Source organism: Gopherus evgoodei, chromosome 11 (assembly GCF_007399415.2).
Source record: "Gopherus evgoodei ecotype Sinaloan lineage chromosome 11, rGopEvg1_v1.p, whole genome shotgun sequence".
Classification (NCBI taxonomy): Eukaryota; Metazoa; Chordata; order Testudines; family Testudinidae; genus Gopherus; species Gopherus evgoodei.
Genome location: NC_044332.1, coordinates 70,920,741 through 70,935,005, shown reverse-complemented (window position 1 = coordinate 70,935,005; position 14,265 = coordinate 70,920,741). Strand labels below are relative to the sequence as shown.

General features: G+C 40.5%; 1 protein-coding gene across 5 annotated transcripts in view; it reads right to left on the bottom strand.

Annotated features, from left to right (window-relative positions):
- The window catches only part of HSPBAP1 (HSPB1 associated protein 1), a 66,263-nt gene that overhangs the window by 33,707 nt on the left and 18,291 nt on the right, over positions 1-14,265 (bottom strand). For 4 of the 5 annotated variants that reach the window (XM_030579864.1, XM_030579863.1, XM_030579861.1 and 1 more), the window contains exon 2: positions 26-211. The exons of the other annotated variant lie outside the window; for it this stretch is intronic. In XM_030579864.1, coding sequence (XP_030435724.1) covers positions 26-211 — 186 coding nt within the window. The remainder of the gene's footprint in view (positions 1-25; positions 212-14,265) is intronic. 5 annotated transcript variants of the gene reach the window in all.

Here is a 14,265-nt window from a genome sequence, read left to right as displayed (position 1 = left end):
AACCTAATGCTATCTAAAATCCTACCTGTGTCCCTTTTCTTCATTCCCATCCTAAACCGCATTGTCCTTCCATCCAACACCTCAGAAAGATATTTAGTATTCCAATGTAGTACTGGCCAATCGAAAACCATTTTACAAAACACTGCCGGTTGTTGTAGAGACATCACAATTTCCTTGGCTTTCTCTGGAGTAAAAGGTTTGACATCTTCACCTTTGGAAAGAAACAAACAGTTGTAGAGAGATGATTTCACACAGTGTGAAAAACACAAATTACTAATATCTCCCTCCTTGATGGTTGATTTTTTTCTATGTACTTGTTATATTTGTTTAATGAAAATTCTATTGCAATTCCAGAGAGGTCATTCCCTATCCTAAATTAGAATGTAAAGAGGCACATTAACACCCAGAATACAAAACATTGGTAATTATTTATGATTTTCAGTTCCCTAATGTAGAATGTAGCCCAGTGGTTTAGAATTACTCTGACAATTAAGAACTTTGTGATTAATGTTCAAAATTTAGAGAATATAAATTTTATGACTAACGTTCCTTCTGTGAAGGGTTCCTTCTGAAAGGTGCAGCATACCATCAGAGATGGCACACAGAGTGCCTAATGCATCTGATTTTAACCAGTGAATTAAACATTCCTTTCAGTGCAATCACAACAGCAGATATCTCAAAGATAGATATAGTTCTATTTTAAATTATTTTCACCTACAGGTTTTTAAAAGACAAGAACTGTGCAAATTCAAGGACTATGCTAATCCCAGATTTCAATTTAGCCCTTAGTTGTGGAAAGATTTATATGCCCCCACTGAAACTGTCAAGCTGAAAAGTAGGTAACTTTGTATAAACTCGGCAGTTTTACAACAACTTCCCTTTAGGAACATGTTGAGAGGTAAAGTTTCTTTTTAAAAAAAAGATAACAGCTCCACAGCGTTGGGGCAGTGAACTACATTTCTGGATCATAAAAAAAAAAAACTATAAATTAATTTTACTACAGGTCAGAATAATGAACTCATCCAGAATTTGTATCCACATAATGAAAAAAACTGAGAAGGACTAATAACTCTGTTTTGTCACACCCAACCCTGCCAATTTCCTCCTCCTTTAACAAAAAATAAAATAAATAAATAAATAAATTCCCATGCTGCACAGTGCCTAAGCATGTCACAAAGTGGCCCCTTATTCCCTTGTGCTAGTTTCCCCTAGTGCCACTCCAAGTAAGGGAGGGGAAGCAGGATCTGCAGAGCCACTAGTTCTCCCATCACCACAGGTGTGTGTGGGAAGCAGTGGAGTCTTGGTTCTACACTCCCCACCCCTCCAGTATGTTAGGCAGCATAGCTGTGCCAGCGTGCCAGAAGACGTAGCTTGCACTAGGTACAGTCCTAATGTAGTGTACTCTCTCCTCAGAGTGGCAGGGAAACTGAGAAGGTAATAGTGACTGTGAAAGCGAGTCTCCCTAGTAGGCTGCTCCTAGGGAAGTATGCCATGCTGGCCTTCACTCTGGGTCCATGACAGTGCAATGAAAGAGCCAACTATTATTAATTAATGAATAAATACTTTCACTGGCGTAGTGCCTCGAGGTTCCAATCACAGCCTGGCTCCCTATTATGCTACATATGGTACACACATATATGAAAAGAGGATTCTTGCCCCAGTACAAAATAAGAGACAACATGTGGATAAAGCAAAAAGACAGGGGAAGCACAAAGTAACAGTGAGACAAGTCTGGCTCATGTAATAAACAAGCGGCCCAGCACACCTACGGTGCAACCATTTAAAAGGCATTTGTAGGTGAGTTTTAAAGGGGGACAGCGGAGTGGCCTGGGAGATTTTTACAAAGGGCAATTCCCATTCGCAAGGTGTGGTCTGAGGGAAAGCACAAAGATGCCCGATGGAAAACTTGACCAATAAGCAATAAATGCACGTACTGTATTACTGTATTTCCCGTGGAATAAAAAGTAAAAGTATCCCATCAGAAGCACTGGTATTGAATAATTAATAATAACTGTGCAAATGATGAAAGTTCATTTTGTAAGTTTTTCTTGGGGAAGAGAAAAGTTTAGCAAAGATAAAGTTCCTGGTCCTTTGGGGACATTAGCAATGGTCAAACTGATGTGGATCTGACTGACAAAAACAGAAAAGTAACATTACAAAGATATTGTTTCCAATGGAAACCGAGATGTCAAAGAATGTAGCTACCTGAATTCAAAGTGCAGACTGCGTGATCACCAACATTAACCAAATGCCAGCTTTCCTCCATGAAAATTATTCTGCTGTTGGCAAAGCCAGGAAAACCACAAATGCACTATGGGCTCAATCTTGCAAGGTGCTGAGCAGACTGGCCCCAGGTCAGCAAAGCGCTTAAACATGTGAATACAGCAGACTCTTGCTAGAACACGCATCTTTATAGCACAAATTTGGTTATAGCGCGGGGCCGCACATGGATCCCAAATGTAATTACCTTCATTGGAATCCATGGTAACGCGGTCCCCATGTTAATGCGGGACCGCGCATGGCTCCAAAACCCCACGTTCTAGCAGGGGTCCGATGTAGTTCCATTGAAACCAGTGGGACTGCTTGCTTGAAGTAAAGAATGTACTTAAGTGCTCTGCTGGGCTGGGGCCAGAGTGTTCAGAATCTTGTAGGATTAAGCCCTATATAAAAGCTTCCTTGACTCATATATTATGCTTCATATGAAAACTCCATTCAGTTTCTTTACTCAGTCTAAGAGTTGTCCCTAGAAGTCATTTATTTTAGAAAAACCCAAAGCCCTTGCACTTATCAAATGAGATGTAGAAGGGACAATGATTTGGTTTCATACCGTGTAGAAGTGGAACAACATAAGCAAAGATCTGATTTTGTGAGCCATACAAGACTTCCACAGGTTCAGTTTAGATACCCAAGAGAGAGAACAATGTTCATTAAAAAAAATTCTTCAGCATACACAGCAGTTTTAAAAACAATCAATAGATATTTAGAAAATATAAAAATAACTGGATCCTAGATTTCTATATTCCTAAACACTATGAAAAGGCTAATTTTGTCTGGCAAGAAACTGGTATGTTAAAAAAGGAAGAAGAAAAACAGGATGGATTCATTTAAATCAAAGCAATTTAAATCAAGAAGTGGAAAGCCTTGAAATCATTGATTTTCATGTGTTTCATTTGTTCTCTAGTTAGTTTTGAAATAAAAGTGCATTTTCATTGGTTGATATTAACTATTAAAACATGTTGATTTACAACTAAAGCCTTTTCACTAGATTTGGTACATCTTTTTGCTACTTAGGAGGGTAAACTGTAACTATATACATTTAGTTAAGCAATTACATAGCTTAATATTTTCAGATTCTTATTAATTGTACATTTTTAGTATGTTAGAAAATGGTGAATGATATATTGCTTATTTACTAGACAGTTAACTTTTTGCTCATGATACATGTCAAGTTGCATTAGGATGGTAACTGAAATTTAATTAAAAACAGCATAGATTTCTATTCAACAAAACTACGTTAAATGTTATGGTTACATTAACTTCTCTGATCAAAACGTGTTTCACATTTACAAGTAAATGATTTGTTAAACAGAGGGATTAACTGTTGTCAGTGAATTAAACTGATTACTTCAGGTCAGCCTGGGAAAATTTTCAAATATGCTTAAGTGAAAGTGACAGGAGCTTAACTTCCTGTTCAGCTGTCTCTTGAAAATAATACATTCTCCTAAATTATTTAGGCTGACCTTTTGTGCCATATTTATAAAGCTAGACCTCAAAAGTTAGTCATTTTCCCCTGATGCTTTCTTTATATAGGAAACCAGACTTTAATTTAACAATGGATTCAGCATATTTATTTTTTATTTAAATGTGAGATTATAATAAATTTAGGCCTTATATTTTGAATTTAGATTTTATTTTAAACAGGTTTATTTTTTTTAAAAAAATTATTATAATTTAATTAACAAAATATAAAGATCCAATTTAAATAAAAAATCATATTTTTTTATTTTCCTCAAAAAAAAAAAAAAGATTTTTATCCTTCTGGAGAAAAATGGATAAATTCAATTTCTTCTTACAGTAGAGTTTAGACCAGTGGTTCTCAAATTTATGTATTGGTGACCCCTTTCACACGGCAAGCCTCTGATTGCAACCCCTTCCATTAATTAAAAACATTTTTTTTATATTTAATACTATTATAAATGCTGGAGGTGATGTGGGGTTTGGGGGTGGAGGCTGACAGCTCGCGACTCCCCATGTAATAACCTCACGACCCCAGTACCGGTGCTAGGGTTTTGAGCGCCCTAGGCAGACGGCAATTTCGCCACCCCGCGCACTGGTCCCGCGGCTCCGGTGGAGCTGCCGCAGTGGTGCCTGCGGGTGGTCCACCAGAGCCAAGCGAGTAGCCGACCGTCTCCAAGCACGACTGCAGCAGCTCCACAGGAACTGCCTGCCGCCCCCTCCGGACACCCTGGGCTGCCGGCTGCCGTGGCGGTGCCCTGACCCAGGGGACCCCCTGGACTGCTGGCTGCTGCGGCGGCACGCTGACCCAGGGGACCCCCTGGGCTGCCGGCTGCCACCGGCAGCTCAGACTCCCTCTCTGTCCCAGCAGCAGCGGCTGCTCAACCATTTAAAAAAAATTGGGGGTGCTTTTTGGCGCCCTCAAATCTCGGTGCCCTAGACAACCGTCTAGTCCGCCTAAATGGTTGCACCGGCCCTGCACGACCCCCTGCAACGGGAATAAATTAAGTTTTCGTATTTTATGGAAGCACTTGCTCCTACTCCCACAGAGGCACTAAGCTTGGAACCATCAAAGGAGACTAAGGGAATTAGGAATTCAACTTTCATTGAGATTTAGAGTCCGAACTGCCTTTAGCTCTTATGAAAATTCCAGCATGTAAAGTTTTAAGAATGAACTGCTCTGTTCACTCCCTGTAAATTATAAAAGTAATATTTTTAAAGATGGCTGCCATTTCTTAATTCAGGTTTTTATAAGCTCTCCTCTTATAAGCAGAACAAAACTCGACATGGCATTGCTAAGAAAGAAGGTGAGGATAAGTCCTGGTCTTCGGCCTCACACACTCCACTACATTAATACCCAAGCATATGGAGGATTCATGGGGACCATATGCCTTGCCATATGTTATCCCTTACACCAGAAAGAAGCAGCTCTGGGTTACCAAGCAATAGATTAATACCCATGGAAAAAGCAAGTTCAGGAAAAGTGTTTATCTGGGAGCATGACAGCAGATACTGGTGCAGTCACAAGCAAGCTGGCTATCTGGTATGATTAAACAGATTGCTACTCAGCATGTTTTTGCTGTGACACTAGGTCAAAGATTAAGGGTGAAGCTCAGACACTACTGGAGGGACAGACTGAACTCTGGAGGAGAGACCTTTTGAAAAATGATACCACCCTAAACTGCTAATTCCTGGTGCAATTCATTGTGATATAAAGCAGAGTTAGCCTTCCATGACTAGGCAGCTGTGCTGGTTGTATTTGTCTTTCAGCTTTTCAAACATACAGTAAAATAAAATTACTCCTAGTTAGACTAAGTTTATCACCATACAGCTGTTCTTTTGCCTGGTCTGATTTTAAAAAGCCAGTAAAAGCCTGCAAAGTTTAATTTTTAAGGACATAAATCCAAAGAAACACAAACAATTTATGGCAGTTTTCTTGCTTGCAGGATTTTTTAAAATTGCATTTTAATGTGGAAACATCAGTTATATTGTATAGTTTAAGGTGCTCAACTGTTGGGGTGTACTGCAGAAGCCTGTCTGTTTATAGAGACTTTCCCTGAAGGGGTGGAAAGATTCATTACAGTGTCCATTCAGCCAACTGTTGATTTTGAGGGTCTTTCTAAACTGATTTATACATATACCTTGTGCTTTAGAGTCACTGAAATCTAGGGATGCCACGTAGATCCTGGGATTAACTGCCAATATGACTATCTTGAAAGGCAGGGTTTTTTGCAAGGCTTGTAAACAAGCAGTTCACAAGTCATTCAGATTAAGGATAGGTCTGTCACTGTGTGATGTCTTGAGACCAGACTCCTTAGAATTTTTCTTTCCAGGACCCAGAAATTATTACCCCAGCAGCACTCAAGTTAGACACTGTTCAAAAAATCCCCTCTTCTATGGGTTGTTTAGATTCTTGGATAAGGGGCAAAGGAAATGAAGGCTGCAATTTATTCTTTTTCCTTCTAGACTACAGCTAGCATCCATAGATTCATGTCAATTTGAACCACAGCCTCTCATCATAGTCAACTCTCCATTAGGATGAACAGAAGAAGCATGAAGGATGAACAGAAGCGGTAGAAAGCACTTCGGGTCTCATGGAGCTGCTCTGCAAGCTCCTGATCCTCCTGTGCAGGACAAAGAGGGGAGAATGATTCGATAACCTAAGATGTCTACAACAGTAGATGATAGCTATCTTGGGGACCTCTGGATGGGAATGCTGAGTGTCAGGAAAAGATCTTGTGCCAACTATGTCTTTCAGGGTCTTCCCTACATGTCCACTCGACAGCCTATAAAGGGAACAGAGATACAACTTAATAGAGAGTTCTGCTACATAACAGCTAAGTCTCTTGGCTACCCAGCATCAAGAGGTACTGAGCTACATCATACAAATACCTCACCTTCAGTTAGAAAGGGGTGGCCAACCTTTCTCGAATACGTTTCCTTGACTAGGTGCCAACTCCGGGGCTGGAGCCACAGGCACCAACTTTCCAATGTGCTGGGGGGTGCTCAACCCTCAGCTCTGCCCCAGGCCCTGCCCCCATTCTATCCCTTCCCCCAAGGAGTGGGGGCGGGACCTGGGGCAGAGCATGGGTTCAGCACCCAGTAAGTTCAGGGATGCTTGTTTTGAGCTACACATACTGGAGCAACTCATGAGGATCAGTTTGGACCCAGAGGAGTTAATAATGGCAAAAACGGAACCAAAGAAGTCACCTAGTGCCCCTTCAAGCAGGCACCAAACTCTGTTATCTGGTGGTAAGAAGGAGGCATCAGCAAGAATGCTGGCACCAACAACCTCAGTGCTGATGGCCTCAACTCTCGAAAGTCGGTGCCTGTGTCTCCTTGAATCCCTGCACAAGCACATGGTGACTAGCTTCCATAGCCATTACATCCCATCTCGCGGCAAGCACATTACTCAGTTTGGACTCAGAAACGGAAGTGTAAACACTGTGCTGCTGTGGAAATTTTTATCAATATTTTTCTTACACTATCTAACAATGGAAGGCAAGTGCAAACGGAAGAGAAAATACACAGATGAAAATTGAGGCTTCCAACAGGAGTGGGAGAATAAGTACTTTTTCGTTGAATGTAATGGGAAGGCCACGTGTCTTCTTTGCTAGATGTGTATCTCTAAGTTCAAATCTTCAAACTTGCAGTGTCATTTCTCTTCGAGCCATGCACATATGGATCAAGAATTCCCATAAGGTTCGGAACTCCACACTTTAAAATTGAAAACTTTGAAAGGAACAAATGGATGTAGAACCAATTCTTCACCAGATTTTCCAACCGATAGCAAACTGTAACATTAGCCTCCTATTATGTGGTCTGGCACATACCTTCAGAGTAGGGCTTTTTCACATGGGCTGAGTCCATAAAAAAACGTGCCTCACTGATGTGATTTCAATCCTGTCACCTGACAACAAGAATCTACAGAAGAAAATTTCTGGTCTGCAGCTTTCATGTCACGCAACAGAACGCAGAATCTCTGGCCTGAACGGTGACATTGAATCGCAACTGCACTTGCAACTTCAGCAGTGGGAATATTTGAAGATCACTTTGGACGAGTCAGGCGATGCCCAGGATAAACCTCAATTATTGGTATTTGCCCGCACTGTGTCTGACAACTGTGTTATAAGGGAAGAATTCCTCAATATAGTGTTACTAAGGCACAGAACTCATGGACGAGATCTAAAGTAGGCATTGATGTTGGTAAATGTAAAATACAACTTACCTTTGCAGAAGCTCACTGCCATTGCAACGGACAGAGCTCCATCCATGTGAATGAATTAATAGGGCTTTGTAAGTCTGATGAGACTTTTCATGAATTTTGGACATTTATTATTATTCAGTTGGGAGCAACTAGCATCTAAGAATCTCAAATCTGATCATGTCATGAAACCTATCACAGACCATTTCAAAATCTAATTGAAGAACTGGATGAAGACGACTCCCCTGCCGATTTGCCATTTCACTGTGCAGTTCGGTGGCTCTCGAGAGGTGAAGTTTTTTCCGTTTTTTTAGTTTCTGAAACCAGTAAAATTGTTTATGGAGGAGAAACACAGAATACTGCCAAAGCTTACAGATCCTGGGTGGGTTCTAGATTTGGCATTTCTTGCAGACAATGCTGCTGCATTTGGATAAACGTGGACTTGCAAGGAAAATTCCGGTTGCTGTTTGATCTAGTGCAAGGTGTATTTGCGTTTATGAACAAACTGCAGTTGTTTCCCAGACAAATGCCTGAGGGACAGCTGACACACTTTCCCTCAATATCACAACTTCAAGCCAGATCAAAAGAAGATGTAGCAGAACCCCTAAAATGGAGCACAACTAGGTATGCGAGCGTGATCAAAGATCATAAGGACAGTTTTGAGGAAAGATTCCAAGATTTGCAGTGGAAAAGACCTAAATCAGATTTCTGATTGAGCCTTTTAGTGCTGAAGCCGATTTTCTGAAGCCCCCTTTAGTCACTGATGAAGCAACATCCCAGACCGAAATAACAGAACTTTTGTAAGATGACAGATTGAATTCTGCTCAGAAGACAGAGGCGACCCTTACTTTCTGAAAATCTGTACCAAAGGATAAATACCCCAAAATCAGAGGTGCAGCCCTAAAAGTAATCCTGATGTTTGCCTCAACCTATCGTTGTAAGTCTGTTTTCTTGACACTCAAACATGTGAAATCCAAGCACTGATCCATTTTGACAGAGAGCCACTTAAGACAACTGCTGCTTGTGAGCACAACTAAACAAATAAAACTTCAAGGGAATTGTTGAAAGCAAGGATTGCCAGAAGTCCCACTAAGTAAAAGGGTAAGTTTATTATTAATTATACATTATAAATATATAAAATTTGCATTATCAAATTATATAATTATGTGTGTGCATATATATATACACACACACACACACACACACGCGCGCGCACACACACACACAGTCATTACATATTACTGTGGCTCTTTGGCAATGTACAATGGTAAATCCTGGCTCCTTCTCAGGCTCAGAGTGGCCACTCCTGAATTAGAGCCAGTATGTTCTCAGCTCTCGCTTTGGAGCATTGCTATCTGGATAGGTACTGAAACACCTTCTCCATTCAGTAAAAAAAAAATCAGTCTGTGTACAGCAAATAAGCAATTATTTAATTAAAGCAAAACAAAAACTCCCTATGTCATTTTGTCTAGGAAGAGAGAGTGGGTGAGTTAGTTTTTTGGCAAAGGAAAAAGGGCCTCTTAGTGGCAAGAATTGGCTGGAGCTTGAAGCCTCAGAGAATAGTCTTGCAGGAAGCCCTTTTCTATTTAGGTAATTTGTATGATTTGGTAAAATCCCCAGGAACAGAGAACTTGCTGTATCTTTGGAAGATCTTACTGTATTACATATCTGTATCATTATGGGCCAGAGATTGTAAGTAATTCCATGGGGGAAGGATGGGACAGTGGGAAGTGATCAGACAAATTCACTCAGGCTGTAACCTCCCCAGAGAGATACCCCTAACCTGGACAGGCTCGCATATACTGGATTCTCTAGAGAACCAACAGACAAAGAAATGACTTTTGGATAAAAAGCCTAAGTTTAAACTGACTTGAGGCCTGCTTTCTGATCCAGCAAACAGACAGGCCTTCTGTCCAAGAGAGGCCTCAATCCTTCCTGGGAAGGGTTGGAAGAACTTGAACTAGTTATGGTGGTGCGTGTTCTAAGCCAAGGTGGTTATGAACTTATAACCCCAGAAATACCCCCAGGTGGGATCTGAAGGACTGATCACCTGCCGGAGCCCTTGTTGGAGGTAGGGATGATCTCTGGTTAGTTTGTTAGCATGAGTTCAGGTTCTTTTACTGTTTGTTGTCTGTAATGCTTTCACCTTAAGAATAAATGTGCTTGCTTAGAAGGAGCTGTGTAGTAACTTATACCTATGGGCAATTGTGCTGCTTATAGTCTCTGAGGAGAAGGAACAGTAGCCCTGCTTAGGCAGTCTGATTCGCTGGGGAATTCAGTGTAGGCAGCCTGGAAAAAAACCCAGTGAGAAGGGAGAGAGATGTGACAGCTGGGGAGCTGAACGCCTGAGAGTGGGTGCCCTTGGTGGACCATAGAGGAGAAGTATTGGTGCAGTTGCCCGGATCGGTGACACTTGCATCAAGAGTCTTTGAGCCATCAGTCATTCTGGAATCTGAGGCTCCTGAAAGCTCCCTATATTCATTCATTTTATCATTTTGCAGCATTATATCAATTCCCTCTATGGCTTCCTGAAGAGCTGTAGGCAATGAGGGTTGACAGGAGATATGAAGGTAGATTTTTTGCTTCACATTTTTGTTACCTCCTTCCTTCCTCTGGGCTGACTACAGCACCATCAAGAGGAAAAATAAACATCTAAAGGTGCTGCGTTAGAATCTGTCAAGTTCTTTCCTGTGTAGCTCTTAACCAGGGGGAGGTCTCTGGTGTAGTCCTCTTCATGCCTCTTGGTAATTAGCAAGCAAAGTAGAATATTCATTTTTCAAAAAGTTCACCCAGGTCGAACCAATTATTGAATTCCTTAAGTGAATTCATGGGCAGGACAGTATGTTAAGAAGGCTATCTACTCCAGGGAGACGATTATCAGCCAACTGCAAAGAATGTAGCCAGTAAATCCTGGCATGAAATAGAAGGTAAAACTTCCTAAGTATTCAGGTCATATCATACTACTTAATAAAATATTTGTCACATTAAACTTTCACACAAAAATATAATTGTTTCTGTCATGTGAAAAATAGGACAAAAGATCAGGTTTGAAAAGGCAAAGTTGTCTTAATCATGTACTACTTCATTTAAATTGTTTTATACTCCCTGGTGCATGTCAGTTGTAAACAAATGTAGTGATTTTTTGCTTTATTAACTGTGTGGCTGTGAGCTATGGATAAATACTTCTTGCTCAGAACTGCAGGTATCTAACATGAAATCTTATTTTCAATGGAGTAAAACAAGTCACTCCTCTAAATTTTTATTCTTTATCTCCAAATAGGTGCAATCCTAGAATACATGTGCTCATGTGAGTAAAGTTAAGCATATACTTGTAAGATCAAGGCCTTAATAATTGGCAATAGCTTATTAAAACTGTCAGTTGATGCAAAATATGCCACCTGCTGCTTTTAAAAAGAAAAGTTCCTTTCCTCTACTATCTCTGGTTTACCTTCAATTTTACTTAAACCCATTCCTAACTGCCAAATTCTACACTGATTTATACCCTGTGCAAACTCCCCACATTGCATCATGTGTAAATCAGTACACAATTTGGTCTTTGATAAGTAAAAGTAAAATTTATACAAAGGAAACAAAATGCCAATAACACATCTTGGACATAGTATGCCACAAGCCATGGGGAAGCAGGCAGTGGAGATGCACGTTCCCTTTCAAGAGAGGAAACACTGAGACGAAGTCTTCTGCTGCCCAACTATAATCCGATTAAAAAAGAGACAAGAGTATTAGCAAACTATTTTTTTCTATCGGGCCCAACAAATGATGTATCTTCACAGCACAAAAGGCGAATGAATAATTTGTCCCACTTTTTGACTTTCCACAAGACATGTTTAGAAGCCAACCAAGAATCATACTTTGTCAAGTTTCAACTCAAATTCAATTACTGCAAGAAATTATATGACTTGACACAGATGTTTTGTATTGTTTGGAATGGCACTTCATTGCTGTTACGTTCCAAAATAACAATCTGCTAACTGAAAAGCCAATCATCTTTACAAGAGGTGTTTTAATATACAACAATGGATCCAGATTTTAGTACTGGGGAGGAGGTGAAAGAGTAGTGATGATTTCTGACAATCACTTTCCAGTCTCTCTGTGCTGCCAAGAGAAAAATCAGTTCTCAATTTCGGATTTAAAATTTATTCTGAATACTGTGCAGCGTTTGGGAATAAAGAGTTTAACACAGCAGGGAGTCTGCAGAAAAGAGGGTTTGATTAAAGTTGTTCAGAAGTTAAATGTACAGTCATTAAGAAGTTAAATGTGCTGTCATTAACGTAGAATAATGTAAATTACAAGAATTCATTAGTGAACAGTAGTTGTCTCCTGCCAATGTACCCCGCTGTTTAAATAATGGAGTTTAATTGAGAGGGTTTAGAATTATCTTCAAAGGAAGGAGAACAAGCTCTATGGAAAATATTTATAGAATAACCCCCATTACACTGCATTGCTTGCAAGTGTGTAAGAATTTATCATCCTAACTTCTTATAAAGAGGGGAAAAAATGATAAAAAGAGTTAAATGACAACCCCAGGTATTTTGAATACAGTACTCTGGAAGTGCCAAGCCACTCAAGTCAACTAACCTCCATCTTCCTAAGTGCCTGGCAATCAGGGGAGGGCGGTTAAGAAGAGGGGATCCAAAACCCCTCAAAACCAAAAGTAAATGTAATGATCTGGTGTCATGGTATAATTCCCCATTCTGAACCTTAGTGTCCAAAAGATGGGGTACCAGCATGAATTCCTCTAAGCTGAATTACCAGCTTAGTACTTGTAGCGCTGCCACCAACCAGGAATTCCAGTGCCTGGTACACTCTGGTCCCCCCAAAACCTTGCCTGGGGACCCCCAAGACCCAGACCCTCTGGATCTTAACACAAGGAAAGTAAACCCTTTCCCTCACCGTTGCCTCTCCCAGGCTTCCCCTCCCTGGGTTACCCTGGAAGATCACTGTGATTCAAACTCCTTGAATCTTAAAACAGAGAGGAAAGTGCACCTTCCCCCCTCCTTCTCTCTTCCCCTCCCAGATTCTCCCTGAGAGAGACAGTAATCCTAACACATAAAGAAAATAACCTCTCTCTCCCACTTCCCTCCTTTCTCCCCACCAATTCCCTGGCGGATCCAGACCCAGTCCCCTGGGATCTCACCAGAATAAAAAAACAATCAGGTTCTTAAACAAGCAAAACTTTTAATTAAAGAAAGAACAAAGGTAAAAATTATCTTTGTAAATTTAAGATGGAATATGTACAGGGTCTTTCATAGACACTGGGAACACCCTCCCAGCCTAAGTATTCAAGTACAAATTAAAATCCTTTCAGCAAAATACAAATTTGAACTCCTCCCAGCCAAATACACATTTACAAATAAAGAAAACAAACATAAGCCTAACTCGCTTTATCTACCTAGTACTCACTATTTTGAATCTATAAGAACCTGTATCAGGGAGATTGGAGAGAAACCTGGTTGCACATCTGGTCCCTCTGAGCCCCCAGAGTGAACAACCAAAAAACTAACACACAAACTTCCCTCCCTCAAGATCTGAAAGTATCCTGTCCCCCGCCTGGTCCTCTGGTCAGGTGACAGCCAGGCTCACTGTTCTTGTTAACCCTTTCCAGGCAAAAGAGAGATGAAGCACTTTTGTTCTATTAACTCTTACTTATCTGTTTATGACATCTGGGGAGGGGCTTATGCTTAAAATTTTTCTCAATTACGCCCACAAGGTAAGTTTTATTTTTTTAAATAGTTACAGTAATCTGCATGTGATTACACTGGTCTGCAAAACAACAAACTATTTTATGGCAATAGGAGGCACTTAAATATATATTGATAAGATTTCAGGGCAGTACATAAGTGTTTAGATGTGACTTCTCTGAGCATCAATGACAGTTCTGTGCTTAAACTGCCACTGATCTCTGCTATTAGTGGAGGAGTAGCGGAAGAGAGAAGAAATAGACCCCACTCACTACCAACAGCATCCTTGAAGAATCCTGCTAATAGCAAAGGGAGTGATCAATCTGCAAGTTATGCTGATGCAGAGTGTGAGGACATTCATCACCTGACCTACAGTTTGTTTTTCTTTCCTTGAAAAAAAGAACGAGGAGTACTTGTGGCACCTTAGAGACTAACAATATATACACACAGAGATATATATACACAGAGAACATGAAAAAATAGGTGTTGCAGTTGATATGGCAACACCCATTTTTCCATGTTCTGTGTATTTATATATATTCCTACTGTATTTTCCACTGCATGCATCCGATGAAGTGGGTTTTAGCCCACGAAGCTTATGCTCAAATTTGTTAGTCTTCAAGGTGC